This window comes from Nyctibius grandis, chromosome 1 (assembly GCF_013368605.1).
Source record: "Nyctibius grandis isolate bNycGra1 chromosome 1, bNycGra1.pri, whole genome shotgun sequence".
NCBI lineage: Eukaryota > Metazoa > Chordata > Aves > Nyctibiiformes > Nyctibiidae > Nyctibius > Nyctibius grandis.
In genome coordinates this window covers 92,185,098-92,206,480 of record NC_090658.1, presented here as the reverse complement: position 1 = coordinate 92,206,480, position 21,383 = coordinate 92,185,098, and the positions used below count along the sequence as shown (strand labels likewise).

The 21,383-nt window shown below is 38.9% G+C and overlaps 1 protein-coding gene across 27 annotated transcripts in view; it reads right to left on the bottom strand.

The window, feature by feature from the left end:
* Positions 1-21,383, bottom strand: part of SNAP91 (synaptosome associated protein 91) — a 73,329-nt gene that overhangs the window by 23,751 nt on the left and 28,195 nt on the right. For 18 of the 27 annotated variants that reach the window (XM_068415682.1, XM_068415592.1, XM_068415601.1 and 15 more), the window contains exons 4-12: positions 19,729-19,831; positions 17,673-17,766; positions 16,304-16,415; positions 14,768-14,874; positions 13,358-13,399; positions 9,717-9,787; positions 8,318-8,345; positions 6,213-6,322; positions 4,976-5,076 (exon numbers count right to left, since the gene is read on the bottom strand). In XM_068415682.1, the coding sequence (XP_068271783.1) occupies positions 4,976-5,076; positions 6,213-6,322; positions 8,318-8,345; positions 9,717-9,787; positions 13,358-13,399; positions 14,768-14,874; positions 16,304-16,415; positions 17,673-17,766; positions 19,729-19,831 (768 nt within the window). Of the gene's footprint in view, positions 1-4,975; positions 5,077-6,212; positions 6,323-8,317; positions 8,346-9,292; positions 9,299-9,716; positions 9,788-13,357; positions 13,400-14,767; positions 14,875-16,303; positions 16,416-17,672; positions 17,767-19,728; positions 19,832-21,383 lie in introns of all 27 variants that reach the window. The other 9 variants (XM_068415646.1, XM_068415672.1, XM_068415707.1 and 6 more) reach the window with 2 other exon arrangements.

Genomic DNA, 21,383 nt, shown 5'->3' with positions numbered 1-21,383 from the left:
GTTCATTAGCCCTATATTCATTCTTTAAGTGACATGTGTAGGTTAAACATAATTTCTGCACTTGATTTTCCAACATTCGAGAAGCTACTGTTACATGACAAAGCTCATTCTGTTTAATAGCTCTATTCAAAACAGAACCAGTACCTAAATTTCACATATTTGATAAGTTCCTTAATATGTAATCAACAAGATGTTCAAACACTGGTAGTAGTTATCACTTCTGTTTTATACAGCTGGTTTTCTTTCTTTTCTTAAACTGTAACAGAGAGAACCAAGTAGTGGCCTGTAAGGGTTGATGAAAAGGTCTCCTACCTTTCACTACCCCAGGGTCAAGCCAAGAACCACTTCTTTACAAGCTCAATTCACCACTGTATTTTTTCTCTCTTGCATTTGGCTTAGCAGTGTGAGAGTAACACCAGAAGTAGATAGACTTCTTGGAAGTGCTTGAACAGCTAACACCCCCAAGAACACTGAAAATTTTAAATGCAAGTTCCTGGGCCTAACAGCATGCAGATCCAAGACTTTCACTAAGTCAAAAGCATAAATGGGAAGAGTGAGCCCCAAGGAATCCCATTGATCACATGTAAGTACAGTAAACAGGCATAGTTGAAGCTTATTTAAATCAGTGAGCTATTAGCAGAACACACTCAGATACCAAAGAGAATCTCAAGATAATCCTGGTCAGTTGCAAGTATTTTCTAGACCAAAGTAGTCTGAAAGCAGTCAAAAATCAACATTACAGTCATTAAAACTAGACAGAATTCAGCCTACTGTTCCGCCAAAGAGAGCTGTTGTGATCCACCCATCGGCCCTAGAACCCTTCACAAAACTGGCTCTAAAGCCAGAGCACTCTAGCAGAGAGCAGCTTGCAAATACAGCATTAAGTTACTTCAGGATACAATTCATGGCATCCTTGCTGCTGCAAGTATATTCTGAGAGGGTGACAAGCTGTGGTTCTTGTACTTGAGACAACTGTTTAGCATTAAAAAAAAAAAAAAAAAAGCAGCTCCTCTTTGAAAGCTTTTCCTGCATTTGTGATAGAGCAAGCATACTATGCAGAAACAATCACCTCTGTTAGCACTTGCTATGAGGAGTATGAATGATTGACAGCATAAGCAGGTTGGCTCTGTTCCAACTTTCGTTCCTTAGTCAACTGTTTTTGGAAGCCAATGAAGCATCTTTAATGACAGACTTTCCTACAATTTGATGTCTTCTGATATCAGTCAGATTGAGCTCAAAGAGAAAGAGGAAGCTTTGCCTACATAAAAACCAACTATAAGCTACAAAAACCTGCAAAAACTAACCAGTTTGGACTATTACATTTTTATACTGCTGTTAGAATAGTCTGAGCTCAACAACTACTTATTTACTAACCAGCAGCTCAGTGCTGCTCCTAGATTCATTGTACACCTAACAGGGTCATGGGTTCATCTGATCCACACTGAACAGCAAGCACAGAGTCCAGATCCTTTACTATGGGTCAATATGCAGGAAGCAAAATGCTTGAGCAAGCACAGCTCAGTCTTCACAAGTTTGTCTTTATTTTACAACACTTGTTAAAAAGGCACCAAGAAACCACATGTAGGTAATTTTTATAATTGGTCCTTGGGAGAGCTCTACTTGAGACTGACTGCACAAGCTGAGGTACGTCAAAATACCATTCTGAAAGAGCGTAACAGTGTATTAAAAATGCAGCACTCTGGTATCTCATTACTGCACACCAGGTGGATGTCTCACAGCTAGACTTGAAATACACAACTGTTGGCAAACTTTTACCTTCTATTAGCTTATTCTTCAATGCCTTTTTGTTATCTAGTTATGTTATAGATAACAATACAGTGAAATTACAATTATTCAGCATGGCACTCTACACTTACTCTTAATATAGGAAGGATTAAAAACAATGCTTTATTGTACAGTAATATTAAAGTAACAATACTAATAGCAAATACATGTTCCAAGGTACACTGCAAGGTAGTTCAGAGCAGAAATTCAAGTTGATTTGCTCTTACATCCAAGAGTCAGACCTCGCGAGGATGCAGAATTTGACCTACTGTATTTTCTGTAATACTACAGTCTATTTTGCCTGCCAAATGCCTATCTATTCACCTCGAGGTATGCTGAAGGCAACTTATTACCCTATCTTGAACATCTCCTGTTAGCAGAGAAGTGTAGATTTTCACAAGTTATAGTTCATTTGCTAGATAACTTATGTTATATTCAGAAATAGACTAGGTATACAACAAAATATACAGTGTACTGTATATACCACTAAATTTACAGTGTACTATACCGAATATAGAGTATATGCCAGAATACATAGAATCTACACTGCCAGTGAGACTGAGAAAGAAGGATCGTTTGTTGGCGACGTATTCCTGAGGTTTATGTGCCATTTGAAGTGCCAGTTTGATGCTGCATCTTGAAGTGTTTGATAATCACATTTTCCTAGCTATTCTGAACTGCAGCAATTCTTCCAGCTTCCTCCCCCTACTACTTCTTTCTCACGATTTCTCATGTTAAATTGCTGTGGGTCAGAAGAGTTTTGTAGATGAGGAAGAAGCTTAAGTAGCAGGGAGGCACTGTTACACATCCTCCCAAAAGTCCTGAGCAGAAAGAAGGTCATCTTGTCCAGCCTCCTGCTCAGAATAACATTACGGCCAACATCAGATCAGGGCAGTCATGGCTTTGTCTAGTCAGGTCTTGAAAAATCTCCAGGAATGGAGAGTCCACTAGCTCGCATCGGGGATCTGCTCCAGTACTGCCCTACCCTCCAAGTGAAATAATTTTTTCCTCATGTCCAATGAACCTCTGAAGCTGCAATCTGTTGTAATTACCCTTCATTATAATCAACTATCATTTCCAAGAAAATTTTGGCTCTGCTCTGTAACTCCCCTTCCAGTAGCTGTAGGCCACTATTAAGAGTCTCCTTTAGCTTCCTCTTTGCCAGATGAAAGAGGCTCAGCTCCCCCAGTCTCTCTCTGCAGAGATGTGCTCTAGATCCCTGGAGTCCTGGTAGCCTTCTGCCAACCCCCTCTCCCTTAAACACAAGAGTCCAGAACTGGATGCAGCATTCCTGATGTGACCCCACCTGCACTAATTAGAAGGCTCCATAGTACCTATGAGACTGTACAATTTATAATGACTACCAGCTTCATCCTGCAGATTTAGTTTAAATAAGTAAATTAAAAAAAAAAACCAACCCTCAACACAGGCTCAAAGGGTTCTCATTACCAGATGAAACATTAATGGAAATTTCAGTATTTTCACAATAAAGCCATTCCAGTTCTCAATTTATGCATGTCTGATATGGTGTTTGGCAATTATTTAAGAGTTTAAAAAAGAAAAAAAAAAAAAAAGCAAAAAAAAAGCAAGATTCCCATATGATAACAGGTCATCATACCTGGACTCCTGCCAGCAGTAAAGCAGACAAACTTGAAGATTATTAAGTTACCAAAATGCTATTCTGAAAGATAAGACTGAAGTATACTTGATGAGGTTAGCAACAATCCTTGCCAAAGGAAAAAACTTAGCTGTCCTTTTCTGTTGTGGAATAAGAGGACTAGGTGCATTACAAGTCAATTAAAGTTTTTAGTAATTCAGAAGAATAAAAATACCTAAGTTCCAAATTACAGGTGCTTTGTCCAAAAGAGCAAAGTGAAAACCCAAATATATCAGCTTTCAATTGCATTGCAAATCAGTATTTTACAATATCAATGGCTATTTACCCTCCATAAATGAGCAACTGCTTCAAAACGTTAGCTGAGAGGCCTGAGCTCTTTCAAACATCTCAACAGTTTGTGTTCCAGTACTTGGCAATGAGAAAGCCAAGACAATAGGACACAATAAAAAACTGCAGAATGACTAGTCCCAGGCATCCTAGAATAGATGACTCTTTGGTTTTGCTTTCTGGGTAAGATTACATTTCAGTTAATAAAACTGACGCTTCTGCAAAAAAAATATTCAATTCAACAGATTAAATAGGAATATGGAAAAATGGTCTACATGACAGCCATAACTATCCTCTCATAATGAATTGGCTGAGATATGACATCATCTTTAATGAACTGAAGTTAAGAACAGAAATAGGGAACGCAGAAGCCACTAGCACCCAGTATCAGCATTCATAGCAGAGTCAGCATGATTCAGTGTAGCACTCCTGCCGTGAGAGGGCTGATGAGTTCATTAACTTGCCACACAAGTGAAGATCTCTTAAGATTACACCACAGTGGGTTTACAACTATGTAAGTTAAATCACATTTACTGTCCTAATTCCTTGTCTTCACAGGACAGGAGTGAACACTGCCTACATTTACTGTGGTCCTCTTCAGATCACCAGCTGCCTGGAACAACAGGCTCAGTTCCCCATAGAGCTCAGATTTCAGAGAGCTACTTAGGTATTCCTATTTGAAAGCAGTTAGCCCTCTACTTCTATTTTCATATTATTGTTCTAAGCAGAGAAGAAAGATTTTAACAAAATATGTTACGGGTTGTCAGAAGTAATCACACTTGCAGCAGAACTAATTTGCCAGCATAGGCTTTAGATGTATTTGTTTTAAAAGATATTTTTGATCCTCCCCCTACTGATCTGTGGGCTGTGCTGCATGAACAGAAGAGTTGATTTCTGCCCTCACCTTGCCAATAAGCGCATGAGCAGTTCTAGTTCTTCTGTTTTAAAAGTGCCTACCCTACCTGTTCACCTTCAGCCATCCCCTTTCTGCTCACTTTTAGTCACATAATCCTGGCTCCCCCCAGCTTTGCAGTCAGGCCCTTATAAGCAGCTTATGCTATTATGCATATCCCTGGAAAAAGGAGTAGCCTTGTGCTGTGAAGGGGTGCTTGACTGTCAGGTCAGCAGAAGCCTGGGAGTGAGCTGGGAACATCCTGTGCTAGCAGCGAAAGAGCCAAGTTTCAGTTCAGCCAGGCAAGAAGGTGGAGACTGCAAGAAGAGATGCTGACAGTGCAGTTTCTCTACCTCCCCATGAAGTGGCTCCACTAGGGGCTGCTGGAGCCGCCTGCCCAGTAGCGGCAAAATCCGGCTGAAGATCCAGAAGATCACTGGATGGTTTGGAAGAGCTGCCAAGGAAAGGAAGAGAGATGTTAAATACTGGAGTTAAAAAAACATGACTGGATTGTAGGAATTACCCTTATTTTGGATGACTGATAAAACCATTGAGGGAGACATGTTTTTCAGGCCTTAGGATTAGAGCAGTGATCATAATCACTTCTACTGAAGTGAGTGCCAAGAATACATTACACCCCAGGATGGGACCTGAACTTATTTCCATTACTTGATAATGACATTCTAACAGATCTATGAGACTTTCACAATCCTAAAACCCAACCAACCAAAACAGAAAAACAAATAAAAAACTCCAAAACCAAAAACCAAAATCCCAGGTGGCCCCTAAGAACAGAGCAAATAACTGCTGCAACTGAAAACAGCTCCATTCTACTTAGCGTGCCATGTCAGAAAGCAAGACACCTGCATTTCCAGGCAATAAATAGGCATTAGGTAGGAGAGAGCTGGTAAAACTTCTATGGCTTAAGCCAGCCAGATTTTGCTTAGGAAACAAGATCTTGTTCATTTAGAACACTTAAATAGTAAGCGGTAGAAGCTCTTTCTTCAGTGAAGTATTTCATCTGACATTTAACTGAAGTTAGTCACATCTTCAGACTTTTGGTTCAAGCTCAGAGCTTTTACATGTCCACAGTTCTTTCATTTCTGCTCATTACAATGAGCAACAGCAGTTTGTTCTGGTTGCGACTTGACAGCAAGGTTCAGTTTTTCTCATTGGTCAAATGTTTATTTTTTTATTTCAACCTCTAAAAGTTCATTATTTTTGTGCTTCATTAACTAATTTGAACAGCAAGGAAAAAGAATCCTAATTCAGCAGTCTTAGAAACAGAATACTGAAGATCAGCAAAGACTACTTTGGATTTGCACGTTACTTCATTCTATTCAATTAAAAGTTTATGTTGGTAATGGTACAACATCACTACTACACAGAAAGCAAATCAGAGTAGCCACAATTTTTTTTGTTGTTGTTAGAACTCATTTGTGATCTATACTGGTAGAAAAATGTAGCCCATTCAATACTGATGTACACTACCTGTAAAGTAAGCAAAATCTTGCAAGCAAGCCTCCTGTTACAAGTGTGACTTTGGCATCTACATCAAGCTCAGTAACTCAAATACGCTTTTTAACTTACCTGACTGGAGCAGCTGTAGATGAAGTTGCAAAAAGATCAACTGGAGGAGATGTATCAATAGTTTTCGCTGGAGTAGAACTAGGAGATGTAACAGTTGTGGCTGGAGAAGACTAGAGAAATATTTTAAATGTACATTCAATATACCAGCATTTCTCCACAAACAACTCATGCACAGATTCACATACTTTAAAAATTCAATTTTGACATCAGGTTATCTTATTGTGAGCTGTTCCCCCTTTGAAAGAATTTAAGGAAAACTGAGCTAAGTATTCAGAGGGTGGTAGAGATGAGAAACTCCAAGGTGACTCCACCTAGCAATGCCTGGATCAAGAGGAAATACCTACTGCATGCATTCAGTACACCTGCAGACACCAGCAGCCCATCTCATATGAGCTTTAGTACCTTGGGTTCAAGACTCACCCAACATCTAAGCAACTAACTCAAACTTGTGATCCAGAGTTACCTTATCTGCCTTTTAAAATCCCAGTTAGGGTAACAGTTTCTATGTGTCAAAGGACTATCAGCAAGTTCCAAGACAACAGTTTGCTCCCCAGCAAACTCCCTCTTTTCAGTTTTAAGACCATCCTGGAGATGGGAAGAACAAAGTACTTTTGCGGGTTTGTTTCTACATCTGTCAGACCTTTCATTTTGTCCAAGGAATGAAATATCTGTTAGTCCACAACAGCACCTTAGTACCCTAATCATAGAAATAGTGGGAGAAGAGAAATGGTTAGAAACTAAGTTAAAAGTGTGTACATAAACCTTCAGCCTGAAGAGAGTTTAAAAGCGATCACCAGAGCTGACTTGTAAGTCCTTGGCAAGATATAACAGACAGCTCAGCCTATGATTTTGCTTCATTAGCTCCTCCAATTCTAGATAAGGATATCTTAACTATGGCAAGGACAGACACTCAGGAGAGTGACAGACACTCAAGTTACCGTCAAGAGTGTTAATTTAATTCTAAAAGATACTACGAGCTTTGTTACAGCATCTCACACACTAGAAATACTTTTCCTAATGAGTGAAACCAAGTCCTATGTTTAGTACTGTTTGTCATTCTGACCACTTCCAAGAAAGAAAAAAAAAAAAAAAATGGCAAATTTGAAGCTACTTTCTTCTGAGTTCTGCTACTGCCATGCCATCATCACAACTCTAGCATGAGATGGATATAAGCTTTCTAGACTCTCCTCAGGCCTTTACTAAGGTTTGAGACTAGATTGGTTCAAATTCTTCATGTAAATCAGGGAAAAGGGCATTACTTAAAGTAGTAAGAACACTTTTTGAGCCATCATATAGTTCTCACCAACTGCTACAGTATTGGACAAGAGTTTTTTGTTTGGTTTTTTTTTTTTTTAAAAAAAGGTCTTTTTGGAAAGAAATGTAAGAGCTTTCACTAGAATCAACCATTGAACTGCGTCCCTTAGATTCAGAGGTTTTCACTGAGTTTTTCCTACACAACACCCATTCTTAGACACAGAACTATGGCACTTGGCAATGCTTCAGGGATACCAGGAACTATTATTACTAACACCATAAAGCTCATCAGTTTATCTCACGCTCAAAGATGTTTTCACTGGCAACTCTTGCTTTAGATTAAGGTGAGCAGTCTCACTAATAAAGGTCATTTCTGAAACTAAGTATATCAGATGAGAGTTTTCTTCCTGGCTTTTCACATGAACGTGGTTCTAAAAGAATCAGAACTTTCTCCTAAAAATCGGCAAATGGAGTGAAGAATTTGGAGGAGAAACAGTATGCAGTAAGTTTCTCACTGACATGTGGATTAAGGAAAAAAAAAAAGAAATTGAGATAAAGATATGTGTATCTTTTATGCTTTCACAAAGTATGACCATCAAATCCTGGCAAAGCTTCTTATCATCCTGCAGTAGTATAAGCACTATAGCTCTTCAGATCAGTGAAGCGCTTTTATGGGCACTATTATTTACAAGGCCATTAAAGGATGCAATTTTGTCAATTAGGTAGGGTTTAGGTGGCGAGATCTAAAAGGCAGATTAGGAGATGGAAACTTAACTTTTTATGCCCTCAGGATGTTCTAAAGCGTACCACCTGAACAAGAATCAACTAATGCAGCAATTGGCAGTATTTACCTTGCTCAGAGGAGAAGGAGCCCCAGAGCTAGAAAAAAAAGGGAGTTTTCAGATAAGTACACTTTTGGAAACTATATTTCTGGTCATCAAAACTCATGCAAAGAGACCAAAAGCTAAGCATGATAGCTTTCTGGAGTTCTCTACAATTGCATGCCCTCCCCTTTTCTCAAAAACTTTCATGTGTTGCTCTAGACAAGGAATGCAAATTGTTACTTCAAAGCTTAAAGGATCTTTTAAGCTAATTGGTATCACAGGACTATTCGGCCTTTTAAATAAGCTCTACTAAATGGAGGAAAGGCAGAGATGCATGCAATGGTCTTGCATTATGGCCTACAGGAGCCAGCAGGAAAGAGTTATTGGGGTAAGATATCACCATTTTATCAAATCATGCAACAGCAGCAGAGTAAGACCACTATGGAAGCAGTTATCTAAGATAAGTCTTCTGAGGATCTGTCAGCAAATTTTTGAAGTCTACTGTTCTCTTAAAAAAAGTCAGAGTTACTTTAAAATAGTGATATTTAAAAGTATGGAAACAGTTAGTTGGAAAGTCCAAGCTGAAAGTTCTCCCACACGCAAGAAAAATCACACTAAACGCTAGCTGACAGAGCCTTAATGGTAAGTTAAAATGTACATCAGTGCATTTGTTTACTTTCATTATTAGGACGTATGAAAATACTGCTACATATTTTTAGAGCTGCTTTGATCTAAGAGATGAAAGGAGGAGTTGCAGTTAAAGCTGCACCAGTATTGAACTAGCATCTATCCTATAGGTTACTTGAATTGGATAAGTCCTAGGAGCTGTAGAACCGATTAGAAGATCTGGAGCTAAAACAGAAATTACTAAAAATAACTTAATGACTAAATACAAAAGGAAGCAACAGTTTAGGTACAATTTAAAGAAGATATCTATTTCTAATTGTTCAAGTTATCTGAAATGCATCTGCATGCAAGTGATATGTAAACATACATACTTACCCTTCGCTAAATTGCAAGGAAAGCAACAGTAAAAGAGAAAACACAGGTTTAGCTTAATCCTTCCTAGACTTAGCCATGACAAGTATCTAGTAAGAAGATGCAAAGCCATTAGAAAGCAAATAAATTTTGATGATAAAAGACTTGGCAGCAGGGAAAAACAGTTCCTTCTAGGAGTTTTCTATAGTCAATTTGACTTCATTTTGGAAAGCGTCTAGTTGTTTCATGTGTCGTTTCCCTCCACTTCCCACTAAGGAAAAAAAAGTGGCCATTAAGACAACTTTGTAAGGGAAAGGAAAAGCCTAGTCTTACCACAGCTTATTTTCCAGTTAAGTGTCAAAAGGAGTTCGGGGAAGGCAAACCTAAATATCAGCTAGTCTCACATTATTACTATTTTGCCTTCATACATGGTATAACATATACCTACTTGTTGCCAGGTTTTTTTCCTTCCAGTGAGTTTAGATGTTGCTCAAGGGTCTCCATGAGACTGCTAGGAGCCTTGAAAGCAAAGAGAAAGATACACTTAACACATTGCATTGACCTAACGATACTTTGAAATCCAGCACCAACTTCCCTGAAGTCCACCATGTGCATGCTCATGCTGTTACTGTATTTACACCACTGTGAAAATAGTGGATTTCCATGCCAGAAGTATTCAGGCAAAGACAGCTTTGAAAGATAATACTGTGTCCAGACTTCCAGAGAGAAAACATTTACCTCGACTAAACAGCGCCTGAAGTCTAAATCCAAGATGTGCTGCTCATCATGCTTTGAGTCAGTGTTAAACATTGACAACAGCACAGGCATCCACAGGGTTAATTTTAAGAGTAACAGGTCATCCTTTCAGTTTGGCTTTTAGTCAGACTTCCAACACCTCTTTCATGACCAGAGGGTTAGATAATATTTGCAGCCTAAACAAAAACAAACTCAAAGTCCTTTCCAATGCCCCCAAAGCAGGTACCTTTGGTTCAAGACTCCCATCATCACAAAACCTTATAGCTATTTCTTCCCAAAACGGTAGCCAGGCACAGGTTACTGAGCCCAGCAGCTAACTCAAAATTTGGAAAGATTACTATTTTTGACATCTACAAAAACTAAGCTTTTTCAAGCCTCCCTGATCTTAGGTTTTATTTTAAGCGAGCGTTTTGTGGTCAGGCATGCACCCCCAGGCATGCACTTGCTGTTACAATGGTAAAGAGGAAAAGTAGTCGTAAATGCAAACGACAGTGAGCTTAGCTACTCCAGTATAAAAATAGAGTCCAGATAAATAGAATCCTAGAGGATCAACAAGCAAGGAGGAAACCCTTGAGAGATACAGTAGCATATAATAGTGAAGTATTTGATCAGGGTTACCGGTTCATCAATGGTACAGTCTTTAAATGGGGAATTCTCTTTATCAGTCTCTTTCAGATCAACCACAATTCCTGACAGCAATACCTACGGTGTTTTTCATAAATAATGTCTTTAATTTCAGGGTATACATATGCATCAAAAAAGTCAGTTTGTGATGCTTGAAAACAGACTATCCACTGCTCCTATGTACAGTATGCTGAAAACCAGCTGGCTGGCTAAATCAGATGTTTCAGGATGCTTAGTACCTGCTAGTATCCATGCACAGCTAAGTGTACTTACAGTGTCTGCATATTAATTTTGGCATTAGAACTGAGTAGTAAGGTAACAACATATGCAGAAATTTAAAATGCTCAAAAAAACCCTTAAATGATGGCTTGAGTTTAAGTATGTCTCACATACACATGCAATGCAGAAACATCTTAACAATTGCTGCTTTCATAGGCATATTTATTCATTTTCAACTAATTTGAGCACAAGAAAGACTTCGGTTAAATGCAAGTGACTTAGTTACAAGAATTCTCCAGCAGCAACAAAAAGATGAGCAAAGGCTCTCATTTGCTAATAAAAAAAAAAATTCAGACTTCTACGTATTCAAAAAGGCTATAGCACAAGATATAAGCTGTGCCTACTTAAAACACATAAGCAGAAAGCTATGTTTCAAAAACAAAAAAAGTCCCTTATTTCCTGTTACCAGTTACCTCTACACACTTTAAACAGCTTTCCAGTATTATTCACAGGTTTCTTGAAAGCCAACAAGGTAATGTGAAACTCATTTATCAAACAGAATTCACAGAGAAAGCTTCAGAAAAATTCTACCTAGATGCAACAATTTGGAAATTAAATATTCTCTGGTATCCAATTTCCAACACTGAACATTGTTTAATTTCTTCTAGATACTGCTTCAACATTAGACTAATCTATCAGTCAGCATTGTGGTAGAACCTTAGACATGGGTTCCCCACTAGCTATTTGGGGCAAAACTGCCATACTTTAAGAACTGCTAATAAAAAACAAATGAGCCAAGCTCTTTAGCTGTCAAGATGCCTCCTCAGCCTCCAAAACCTTGCAGCCAAAGCAGAAAGTCCAAAGATGGCAGCTATCAACGTGTGTTTCAGTACTGTGACCACTCGTTTGGATTTACAGAGTATGTACACACATGAAGTGCCAACACAATCAACTTCTTGTGCAATACTACTGACTATTGCCATGGCTTGCTTTAGGAATTTAGGTATGCCATGATTACTTATTAGCTGAAATTCAGTTCTATTATTCAACTTTTATTTATTTCTCACTGAAATACACTGCCTAGGTCTTACACACAATCTACAGCATGTTGCAGATTAGCCTTCGCAAGTGAGTCCCAAGCAGGCTTTAGGAGAATACAGCTATAAGGGACTACTTGAGAAGACCACTGAAGTGGTCAGGCAGTTGGACTAGATGATCGTTGTAGACTTCTTCTTTCCAAAGGAACTATTCAATTATATTTTAAAGCGTTGGTTCATGAGGTGAAAGGGACCCTCCGGTAGCAGTAACTGAGGTGCTGTTGAGCAAGTGCAGCACTGACTGATGATGCAGAACAGGGCTTGTGCAGTCCCAGCAGGCAGCCTTGTCAGCAGGCTGATGCAACACAAGCGGAAGCAGATAAAAGTGCTACAGACACTTATAAAGTGTATTTCATTAACTGAGCTTAAGGTGAGTTCTTCTGGTTCAAGGACTTAGCTCATGACTGACTGGACCTTGTTAAAAAAGAGCCCCTGAGGTAGAGTTAGGTGAACATACTACTGCAGCTATTTCAGAATTGAGTCTGGTATTCCTGCTAGAAGTCTAAGCTTCCCTCTGCTGAAAGAGTGACCAGACTTCATAGCCCCGTAGCATCTGAAACCCATAAAGATTAAAACTCTCCACCTTCATATCGTGTCTCACTTTCAGAATTTTTAACTGGCATTTTAACCAAGAGAACCACTATTTTGATACTTGTTTAAACTAGGCTTTCAATACGCTTTCAAAAACTACACGTTCATAGGTTATGAACACTTAGGATTTACAACTGTTAAGCAGTTTGGGCTGCTCTTCTGTTCCAGTTTTATTGGCACCAAAACTGCCATGAGTGAACTCTTCAGCATGGATCTCTTCCTCCAAGTAAATATCCTTTTCACATTAAACACAAAGCCAGCACCCAAGCCAATCTGCAAGTGATATTGAAAATGGACCAGCACAGAATTTAAGCAGCTACAGCATAAGTGAATTTTAACGTTAAAAAGTTTGGATCCATACTGACAGAGAAGTTCAGCAATCAAATCACAACTTCTGCATTTAAACTTCAAGTTCACTGTACCTAGACCAAGATGGTAGTGCTAGTGCTGCTCTGAATTTCATCTCTGGACCAAGACTGTGTCAGGGAGATATTATGAAGCAAGTCACACCACAATCTCTATGCAATGTTGTCAAAAATGAACTTGAGCTACAAGCTGCAAAAATCTGTCCTTTAGCAAAGAAAGAGCAAGAGTCTACCCTTCAACTATAGGTCAGAAGTCATCATGAAAGACATTATTTTAGTTACATCAGTCTTCAAAAATAGCTTCAGGCAGTTCTTATTTGCAAGTTGGGAGGGCTTTAAAATGTTAGGTGGTATGACATTTATGTTCCTGGTGTGCTTCCTAACTACAGAACTTTCAGTTATTACACAGATCCAAAAAGACTGCAGGAGAAGCTTACCTGTGTAAGATCAGGGATATCACCCTTGTCAATTCCAACTTGCTGTGGATATAAAAGAGGTAAAATGTAAGTGTGTTATTCCACTGCAGCAGCCTCTAATTTTGACTAGAACTGTGGTGCACTCTTCAACTTTGTCTTTAGAAAGACTACAAAGTTAGCAAGTGCAGATGCCCATCTTTCCAGTAGCTACCTTCAACAATCTGCAGTAGTCTTTTTTTTTTTTTTAAAACAAATTAAATATCCGTTTTTTTTTAAAAAAAAAAAAAAGGAAAAAAATAAAGGGAGCTCGATTCCACTCAGGTAAAGTTCATACTCCATACTGCAAGTCAGGCAGGGCTTTCTGGTCATACACTGTTGTCTCAGAGGACAGCATTAGTGAACTGCCAAACACCTACTATCCAGATACCTGACTATCCTAATGAAGTTCTCTGAAACTCAGCCAGTGAGTAATTCCTAGAAGACAACTCTTAAAAAAATGCTAAGGCTCAAGTCACTTTGTTGTTCCGCCCTTCTCTCCTAGAGTATTTCAAATACAGCAAGATGAGGTCTAAGTCCACAATTTTATATTAGTTATCCTGTTGCTTCACTATGGCTCTTCAGAGTGTCTGTTGGTTTAGCTTTTGCAGAAGAACAAGCTCCACTGCACCTAGTAATCCTGAAGCATAGTCACTATAATCCCTGTCCTGCAACGCTGACCTATAGGTGTCTGAAGTACTTCACTCCTTCAACATTCATATCAGACATTCCATACCATTCAGGAGTCTAGTAGGCTCCTTCATAAATAGTTAGGTAAATCAGCAAAGAAACAAACTTTTTATTCAGCTCATTACTGCTGTCCATTATAATGGAGCATGAAACATGGAAAAAGTGCATCTTGTGCCAAGGAGCCAACTACCACAAATGAGAGACCAGCAAAAGAGTTAATTAACCATGTAAAATTTGTATTACCCATATAAGAGGATGATAAAAAGGATCAAAACCAGGAAAATCTAACATTCCAGTTAAATTGTAGTTGGCTGTAAAGACTTAAAAAGCAGACTTCTAAAATCATTATGCTTTTTTACTCCTAATTGCTGTATCTTCCTCTAGTGTTCAACTCATGCTTCTACTGTCCTAGAAGCATGCATTTATTACAGCATTTCCAAGAAATATTGAAATGGCTGAAGTCATGTCATCTGTTACATTACCAGGAAAGTTGAGGCTGGCTGCACAGTAGAGACATGCGGAAGTCCTAAGCAGGGCTTAATTACTTCAAGAAGAGCTGAGCAAGCAGACCCAGGAACTTCTACTGCCTCACATTTATACACAGTGAGTCAGATGCTTAACAAGTGCAATTAATATTTTATACCAGTGCTAAAAAATTCACAAAATACTTAAACGCCAGACTCCAGAAGACTGGAAGTCACTTACCTCTGCAACTTTAAGAAACTCTGATACTCTGGTCATTCGAGTAAGAAATCGTTTGTAGATTTCAAGAGCATCTTTACATTGTCCCTTTTTCATTTCAAAAAATTTCTCTAGAGAAATAATTTGGCAAATTTCAGTTAAGATATCTTATATTAGGTCCGCATTCATCAGCAACTCTAGTTTTCAGGAAAATCACGTTTCAAGAATATTGCACTCCATTAACATTTTTCTACTTTGACACTAATCTAGGGGCATTCCCAGCCCTCAATAGAATTTAGACGTTGGGCTTGCTGAGCTGCTGAAGAATTACATAGACTGGAAAATCACACCCCAACCAGCCGTAGCATTGTGTGTGATGTAAACCAGGTTTTTAAAGATAAAAAGCAAGCAGGTGAAGTAGCTACCAAACTTAAAATTCAAAGTAATTAAGGATACTTAAACATATATTAGTATGTCCTCTCCCAAGTTGTCTTCACTGGAAAGAACAGTATTTCTTCCACTTGAGTAGCTCTCTAAAGTTGGTTTGTGTCCATTATCAAGCACAACTGCCACATATTCCAACCTGAGCTTATGCTTTAAGTAGCAGTAAACAGCAAAATCTCAATCCAATTGTTATGCCCAACACATTTGCATCTGCTCTATAAGCTTCCCATGACTATAGTTTCAGTCAAAACACCTGGGACTTACTTTTATGAAACCACCAGAAAGTGTTGCAACATGGATACAAAAAAAATTGTCCAAGCTGCAGCTCAGGAACATCTTTTTGCCTGTTCAGTCTCTGCAACCTCTCTGCTTCTTCCTGTTCTAGTTGCAGCCAGTTTTAGGTCAGTCATGCTGGCCAAGCAATCTCAGTTTTTAGCTGTCTTTATAGACCAGCTGAAGTGCTCACAATTTTTAATAGTTGAAACTCATTTTCTACAGGGTGAGTTATGTTTCCTGCAGTTTACAGCAACTCCTGGTTTTAGACTTCATAACAAAGCCTTTTGCAGACACAGCTTAAGGTGTGTTATGCTGATGATCATGTTAAGCTGTCTGAGCTTCAGAACGTGCTCACAGCCTCCTACAGACTTTGTCGGCTGACAGTAGGTAAGGTTCTTGAGGGGATCCAGCTTTGGCAGTCATGCTTTCAGACAGATAAGGAGTGTTATTCAGGAGTATATTACATCATATATGCTATGTGGTAGCCTTAGATAACAGAAGAATCTGGGCATCTTAAAAATGCAATCAAAGAGCAAAAGTTGCTTTGCTAACCTTGCAGGACATATGCAAGCTCACACAGCACTGTACATTTCTTTAAGCACCAGAGATGCTCAGCGTCTTTAAGTAGACCTCTATTCGATTTTAAGGGCATATGACAATCCAGCCTCAGATGAACACCAGTGTAAGAGGTTATGGCTTAAAGTTTTCTCTCACTTCAGAATAGAACAGTCAAGAAAAATGTAGTTTTAATGAAAGCTAAGAAAAAAAAAAATGAAGCAGATCTGAAACTCCTTTTTCACTCGCTCATGGTATGTGAGATAAAGCTATCATGTTACTTACCTAGTAAATTAATGACCCCATCATTGTAGCAAGCAAAAAGTTTGATAAGATCTTTAAATAGAAGCATGAATGCAGCATTTATGACACCATTTGTCAGTTCATTTGGATGAACCTACAAATAAAATACCAGTTATTTACAACAGATGTATTGAATGCAATCAGAAGTTTTAGCTTGCACCAGGTATCTGATGCTGTTATAGACAGAATCAAGCACTGAATACAAGCTTTCACACAAAGAAACCAAACAAAGGTTTCAGTCAGCAGATCAAGGATTGCTTTCTTCACCACTCCAAAACAATTCACTACAGCAGAGTAGTATTCCCATCAACAGTAAACATCTTAGTCTTGACTCCTTCACCTATCACAAAGAGGAGGAAGGCAGAGATGCTAGTAACAAAGCTTTAATGAAACTGGACAAAAGATGTCAGTTCACAGCAGAGCTTAACAAAACCTCAGTATTCTACTAGATAATCCAGTTGGGTTAGTGATGTCAAGACCCTTCCAGTTCTCACATTAACTTGGGCAGAAAATATGTACTCATTTATTAAAAGATCTTTCTTTTATTAAAAATACTTCCTCTTCTGAGACCACTATCACAATTCCTATGCCATTTAAGGAACGAAAAACACATTAGCAAGATATGTACTTCTAACGCTTTCCTCTGAAAGCTGTAGTGGGCCCTGCCTTCTGCCTGGGAGCATGTCCTTCTGCCCACCAAGAACAGAACTTCAACAGAACTTCAAGACTGATTCCTTCAAAGACCTCTTTGCAACATTACACTGTACCTCCTGCAACAGTTGACTCCTGTTTTTATGCTTAAGGCAGATAAACAATCCCAGCAACATTCATAACATTAGAAATATAACGTAGACACTTATTTTTATGCACAGTCATAGATTAAAGTTTAGCCAATTTAGTTTACAGCTGAAAACCAGATGAAGATTGAGGAAGCCAAACAATTTGCATGTGGTATTTTAATGGCTTTTTCCCTCCCCCAAAAAAGAAGTTGGTTGCCAAGAGACAGAAAAAAGATTCTTCATTCTCTTTGTTTTGTCCATTTCTTCCCCTCACTGATGCAGAAGATAAAACTCCCAAGCTCTGAGTCAGCATTCCTCAATGCCCCTCATTTTCCATGCTGTTCCTCTGCCCTCTCTACAAAAAAACAACCTGCAATCTTCACATTTTATACATATAGGAAAGGGCCATCCTTCACCACACTACCTCAGTGGGACACTGAAAAGGGGATTTTTTTGGTCCACATGATGGGATGATCAGTGAAGCATTACCTACAAGGTGAAATGTGTTCATTACAACACAGCATTTATAAGTCACTGCCCAGTGTTAATACTGGGTCAGCTTCAATACATACATCGAATTCAAGTAGTGCATCAATTTGTTCCTGTAATATTGGCATACTCTTCAGGAGCTTTTCAGGAGCCATCGTTCTCATTACACCATCAGCCCTGCAAGACGGAATACAGGTTAGAAGCCATGGCGTTTCCCCTCTCCCTTCCCCCAAACTGATTTGTTGTCTAAATTCAGGCTTAGAGCAGCTATAATCCATTTCAAACATTTGGAGCACTATCTGATTCTCCCACTTCTCATATTATGAGAACTGGCATGAAAAATACTTCATCCAGCCACCCTCCCTAACAGCAGGTAAGGAAAGGTTTTGTGTTAGTGATGAATGCAAGAGATTGATCTCTTTATAGGAAGAAGACATTGAGAGTTTAAATAACTTGACAAGAAATACTATCGCAGAAGTACTTACAGAACTGATAGTCTTTGTGCATTGTTCGTTATGAATCACTAATGACAACTCATTGCTAATGTGTCTATGGTCACTGAAGACAAAAAAAAACTCTATAGGTTGGGTTTTTCCCATCAAGTGCCACAATATATGCATGCCAATTCAGTGACAATTTCAATCAGGGCAATCTTTGCTTAGAGCTTCTTTCCTCAGTATTCTTGGGTACATTCCATTACTCCTTCATAGCACTTCCACTGACTTTGACCTGCCTTATCCATCCTGAACCATCACTCTAACAGGATCACACAGCAGTCAGGGATGTGTAGCATTCCTTAACTGTCGCCCATAGTCTTACAGCAGTCTTGACACATGCTCATTTTTACCTGAGTATCACAAACCTGCAAACCACCATTATGTATTGCCCCATTCTGGTCACTGACAGGTACAGCACCTCCTCTCTGGAAATGCATACCACTATTCTTATTTATTTTATGCTATACTCTCAGGCAGCACCTTGTTTTCAGCATCAGAAATAACATGCATAGAAAGCCTTTCCACGAACATACAGCAAGGCAGAAATAGAAGGATTCCCAGCAACCCAAACTTACATTTATTTAACGTGTTCAAAGTGTTCAAAGACAATAGGTGACAAAGGGAATTGAAGGTGCCATCACTACAGCGGCCTGCTGGATCAAAGCCTGCCTGAAACATCAATCCAACTAGCTACCAGTCTTCATATCAAAAGCTTCTTAGTGACTCACATTCCAGATAGGTTCAAGAGATAACTGCTCTGGTCCCCACTATGGGAATGGCATCCAGCTACACAGCAAAGCTGTCTCAGTAGGCCCTACACCTTTCGGCAGTTTGAGAAGCAGGAGAGGAAAGGCTGGCGGCAATGCCTGCATTAACAGCTCAGAATCCCAAGCTGCAGAATACACCAGAACTGCCAGAAGGATCCTGCACGCAACTCATGATTAGCGGGAACATCTTCAGCATGCAGTCAATTAAGCTGCACTTTCACTGGGTGTTAAGCTACTTGCTGTGTTGTCTGTGCTTCACGAGAGAATCTAGAGCCATTAAAGTCCCAGCCAGAGATGAAGAAAATGTTCTGATAAATACCAACATACTACCCTGAGCTTGGTTAACTTTTTTTTTTTTAAACGTAACCCTTGTGGGAAATAAAAACAGTAGTTTACAACCTTATTCTGTTCAGTTTCTAACAGTTTGCTGTGTGGCCTGCTAAGAACTTCAAGTGTTCACTTCAGTTTTCCTTTGTAATCAGTCCTCTTTCTTATGAAAAGTGTCTGGAGAGCAATGAAACATCCTAAATACAGTTTCAGAGTGTTTCCTTCTCCAAATTCTAAACACAGTCTTGCTGCAGCACAATTTAATAAGAGTCAGGTCTAACACCGAGCACTAAAAGCTCCCAGTTCTGCAAGGCACCTCCCTTTAATCTTCAGTATTTGCCTTACTACCCACCACCTTTCCTCTCCTCCTTGTGCAATTTTTAACCAATTACAAATACCTAATAAATCCAAGCATTTTCGTGTTTCATTGTGGCTAAGCAAAGAATGTAAGAATGAAGTCAGAGACACTAAAATTAAGTGTAACGCCACAAACAAGATTTTCATGGGTCAGGCAACCCTATCAGTTTACATATTTAAATTTTGCTTACCCTTTCTTCACTCTTGCAAAGTCAAATGCCATTTGTCTGTAGGAAAATGCTTTTTCATTCAAGTATCTACTATAACGCCTTATAAAGGTGGACATGTCATAACCTGCAAAAAACAGTTACACATTTTACATATAATTTTCATGCTTGTTTAGAGGTTCTTTAGTAAACAATCAAGAGGCCCTAAGGTTACATGATCTATGTTGCGCTATACAACTCCTCATACAAAACAGGCATCACAAGACATCTTCCAGCTTCTGAAGAAAAAGCGGTAGGGTTGCACCAAAACAATCTACCACTGTCCTCTGCTGCCAACAGATTCACCCAATGCACCAGTGGCATGGTTCCTGGGGAAACCTGCTAGTAGCTCCTACACAGTTATGTAGTCACATTACTTGCTGGCAAAATTAGTTACCCCCTATTAACAGGGGAAAATGTCAATTTAACAAAAAGCTAAATATAAACTGGTATATGAATTCCAGGATAAAGATCAATTTCAACTTGAATGCTCATGCTATTTTACATATGTCAGTCCCTCCAACTCTTACATGGACCTTCAAACTTCTCCTGACTAGGTTTACCAGAACAAAGAAATTATGATGGCATTCACAGAGATTAGTGACTTCTTTGAACTGTTACACCAGAGATCTTCAAGGCACGTGATACTGTATAAGCAGCCTCAAACTTCAGTGACCTTCAAGCCTGTAAAACTTCTGAACAGTCAGTATTATAGTCTATCCTTCAGGTATTTCATTCAAATTTTCTTCCTATAAGCTACAGAAACATGTGCAGAAGGCCACTCATCCTCCTCAGTACAAGTCCCTTTTTGCTACCTTTGTTAAAATCCACACCCCTTGACTTAGTCACTAACTGTATGTTTCCTTACTATCTCTCAACATTAAGTATCTCTGCCAACTCAGGCTTAACACTGCCAACTCTGATGCCTCATTACCTGCGATGCACTGTTGTATTATCTATGAAGTGGCAATTTAAGTTTAAAGAAAGTGGCAAAGAACACAAAAGCATGCATTTAACAGGATTAATTGTTCCCAAATACCAATATCTTTGAACATGCATAGCATGTTTTGCTTAGACAAACACAGTTTTAATATTTGTTTGGCTTTGTTCCTGCCCTGCATTATCACTTCCAAAAGATGCTCAAGTCTTGGTGTCACATGTCTCCATCCAGAGACGGAGTAACATGGTATTGCTTCGATCTTGCCCATTAATGTAGCGTTCCTGCATTCTGCATACAGTTTACAAATATTCTCTGACAGCTGCCGAATTATAAGCTTCCTCTCTTCTCTACTCGAGCTACCACGAAACAAGCTTTTTCTCTGTTAAGTGAAGCAACAGGAAAATTCACTGATAATTCCAGAATCAAAGTAGAAAAGTAGATATTGTAAGCTTTAGAGAGAACAACTTAATTTTTGCCTAGACCTTCTAAATTGACTACTCAAATCAAAACCAGCTAGTTCTTTTGGTGCCTTCCCCCTGCCTCCCCAAATTAAACATTTGTACAGACAATTCATAAAAAGTGCAGCATCCCCAAGCAACCAAATTGCCATTAAAAAAAAAAAAAACCACAAAAAAATCCAAAAACCACCAAAAAAAACCCCAGAAAACTAAATGGAAAGTTATCCACTTCATCCTTAACT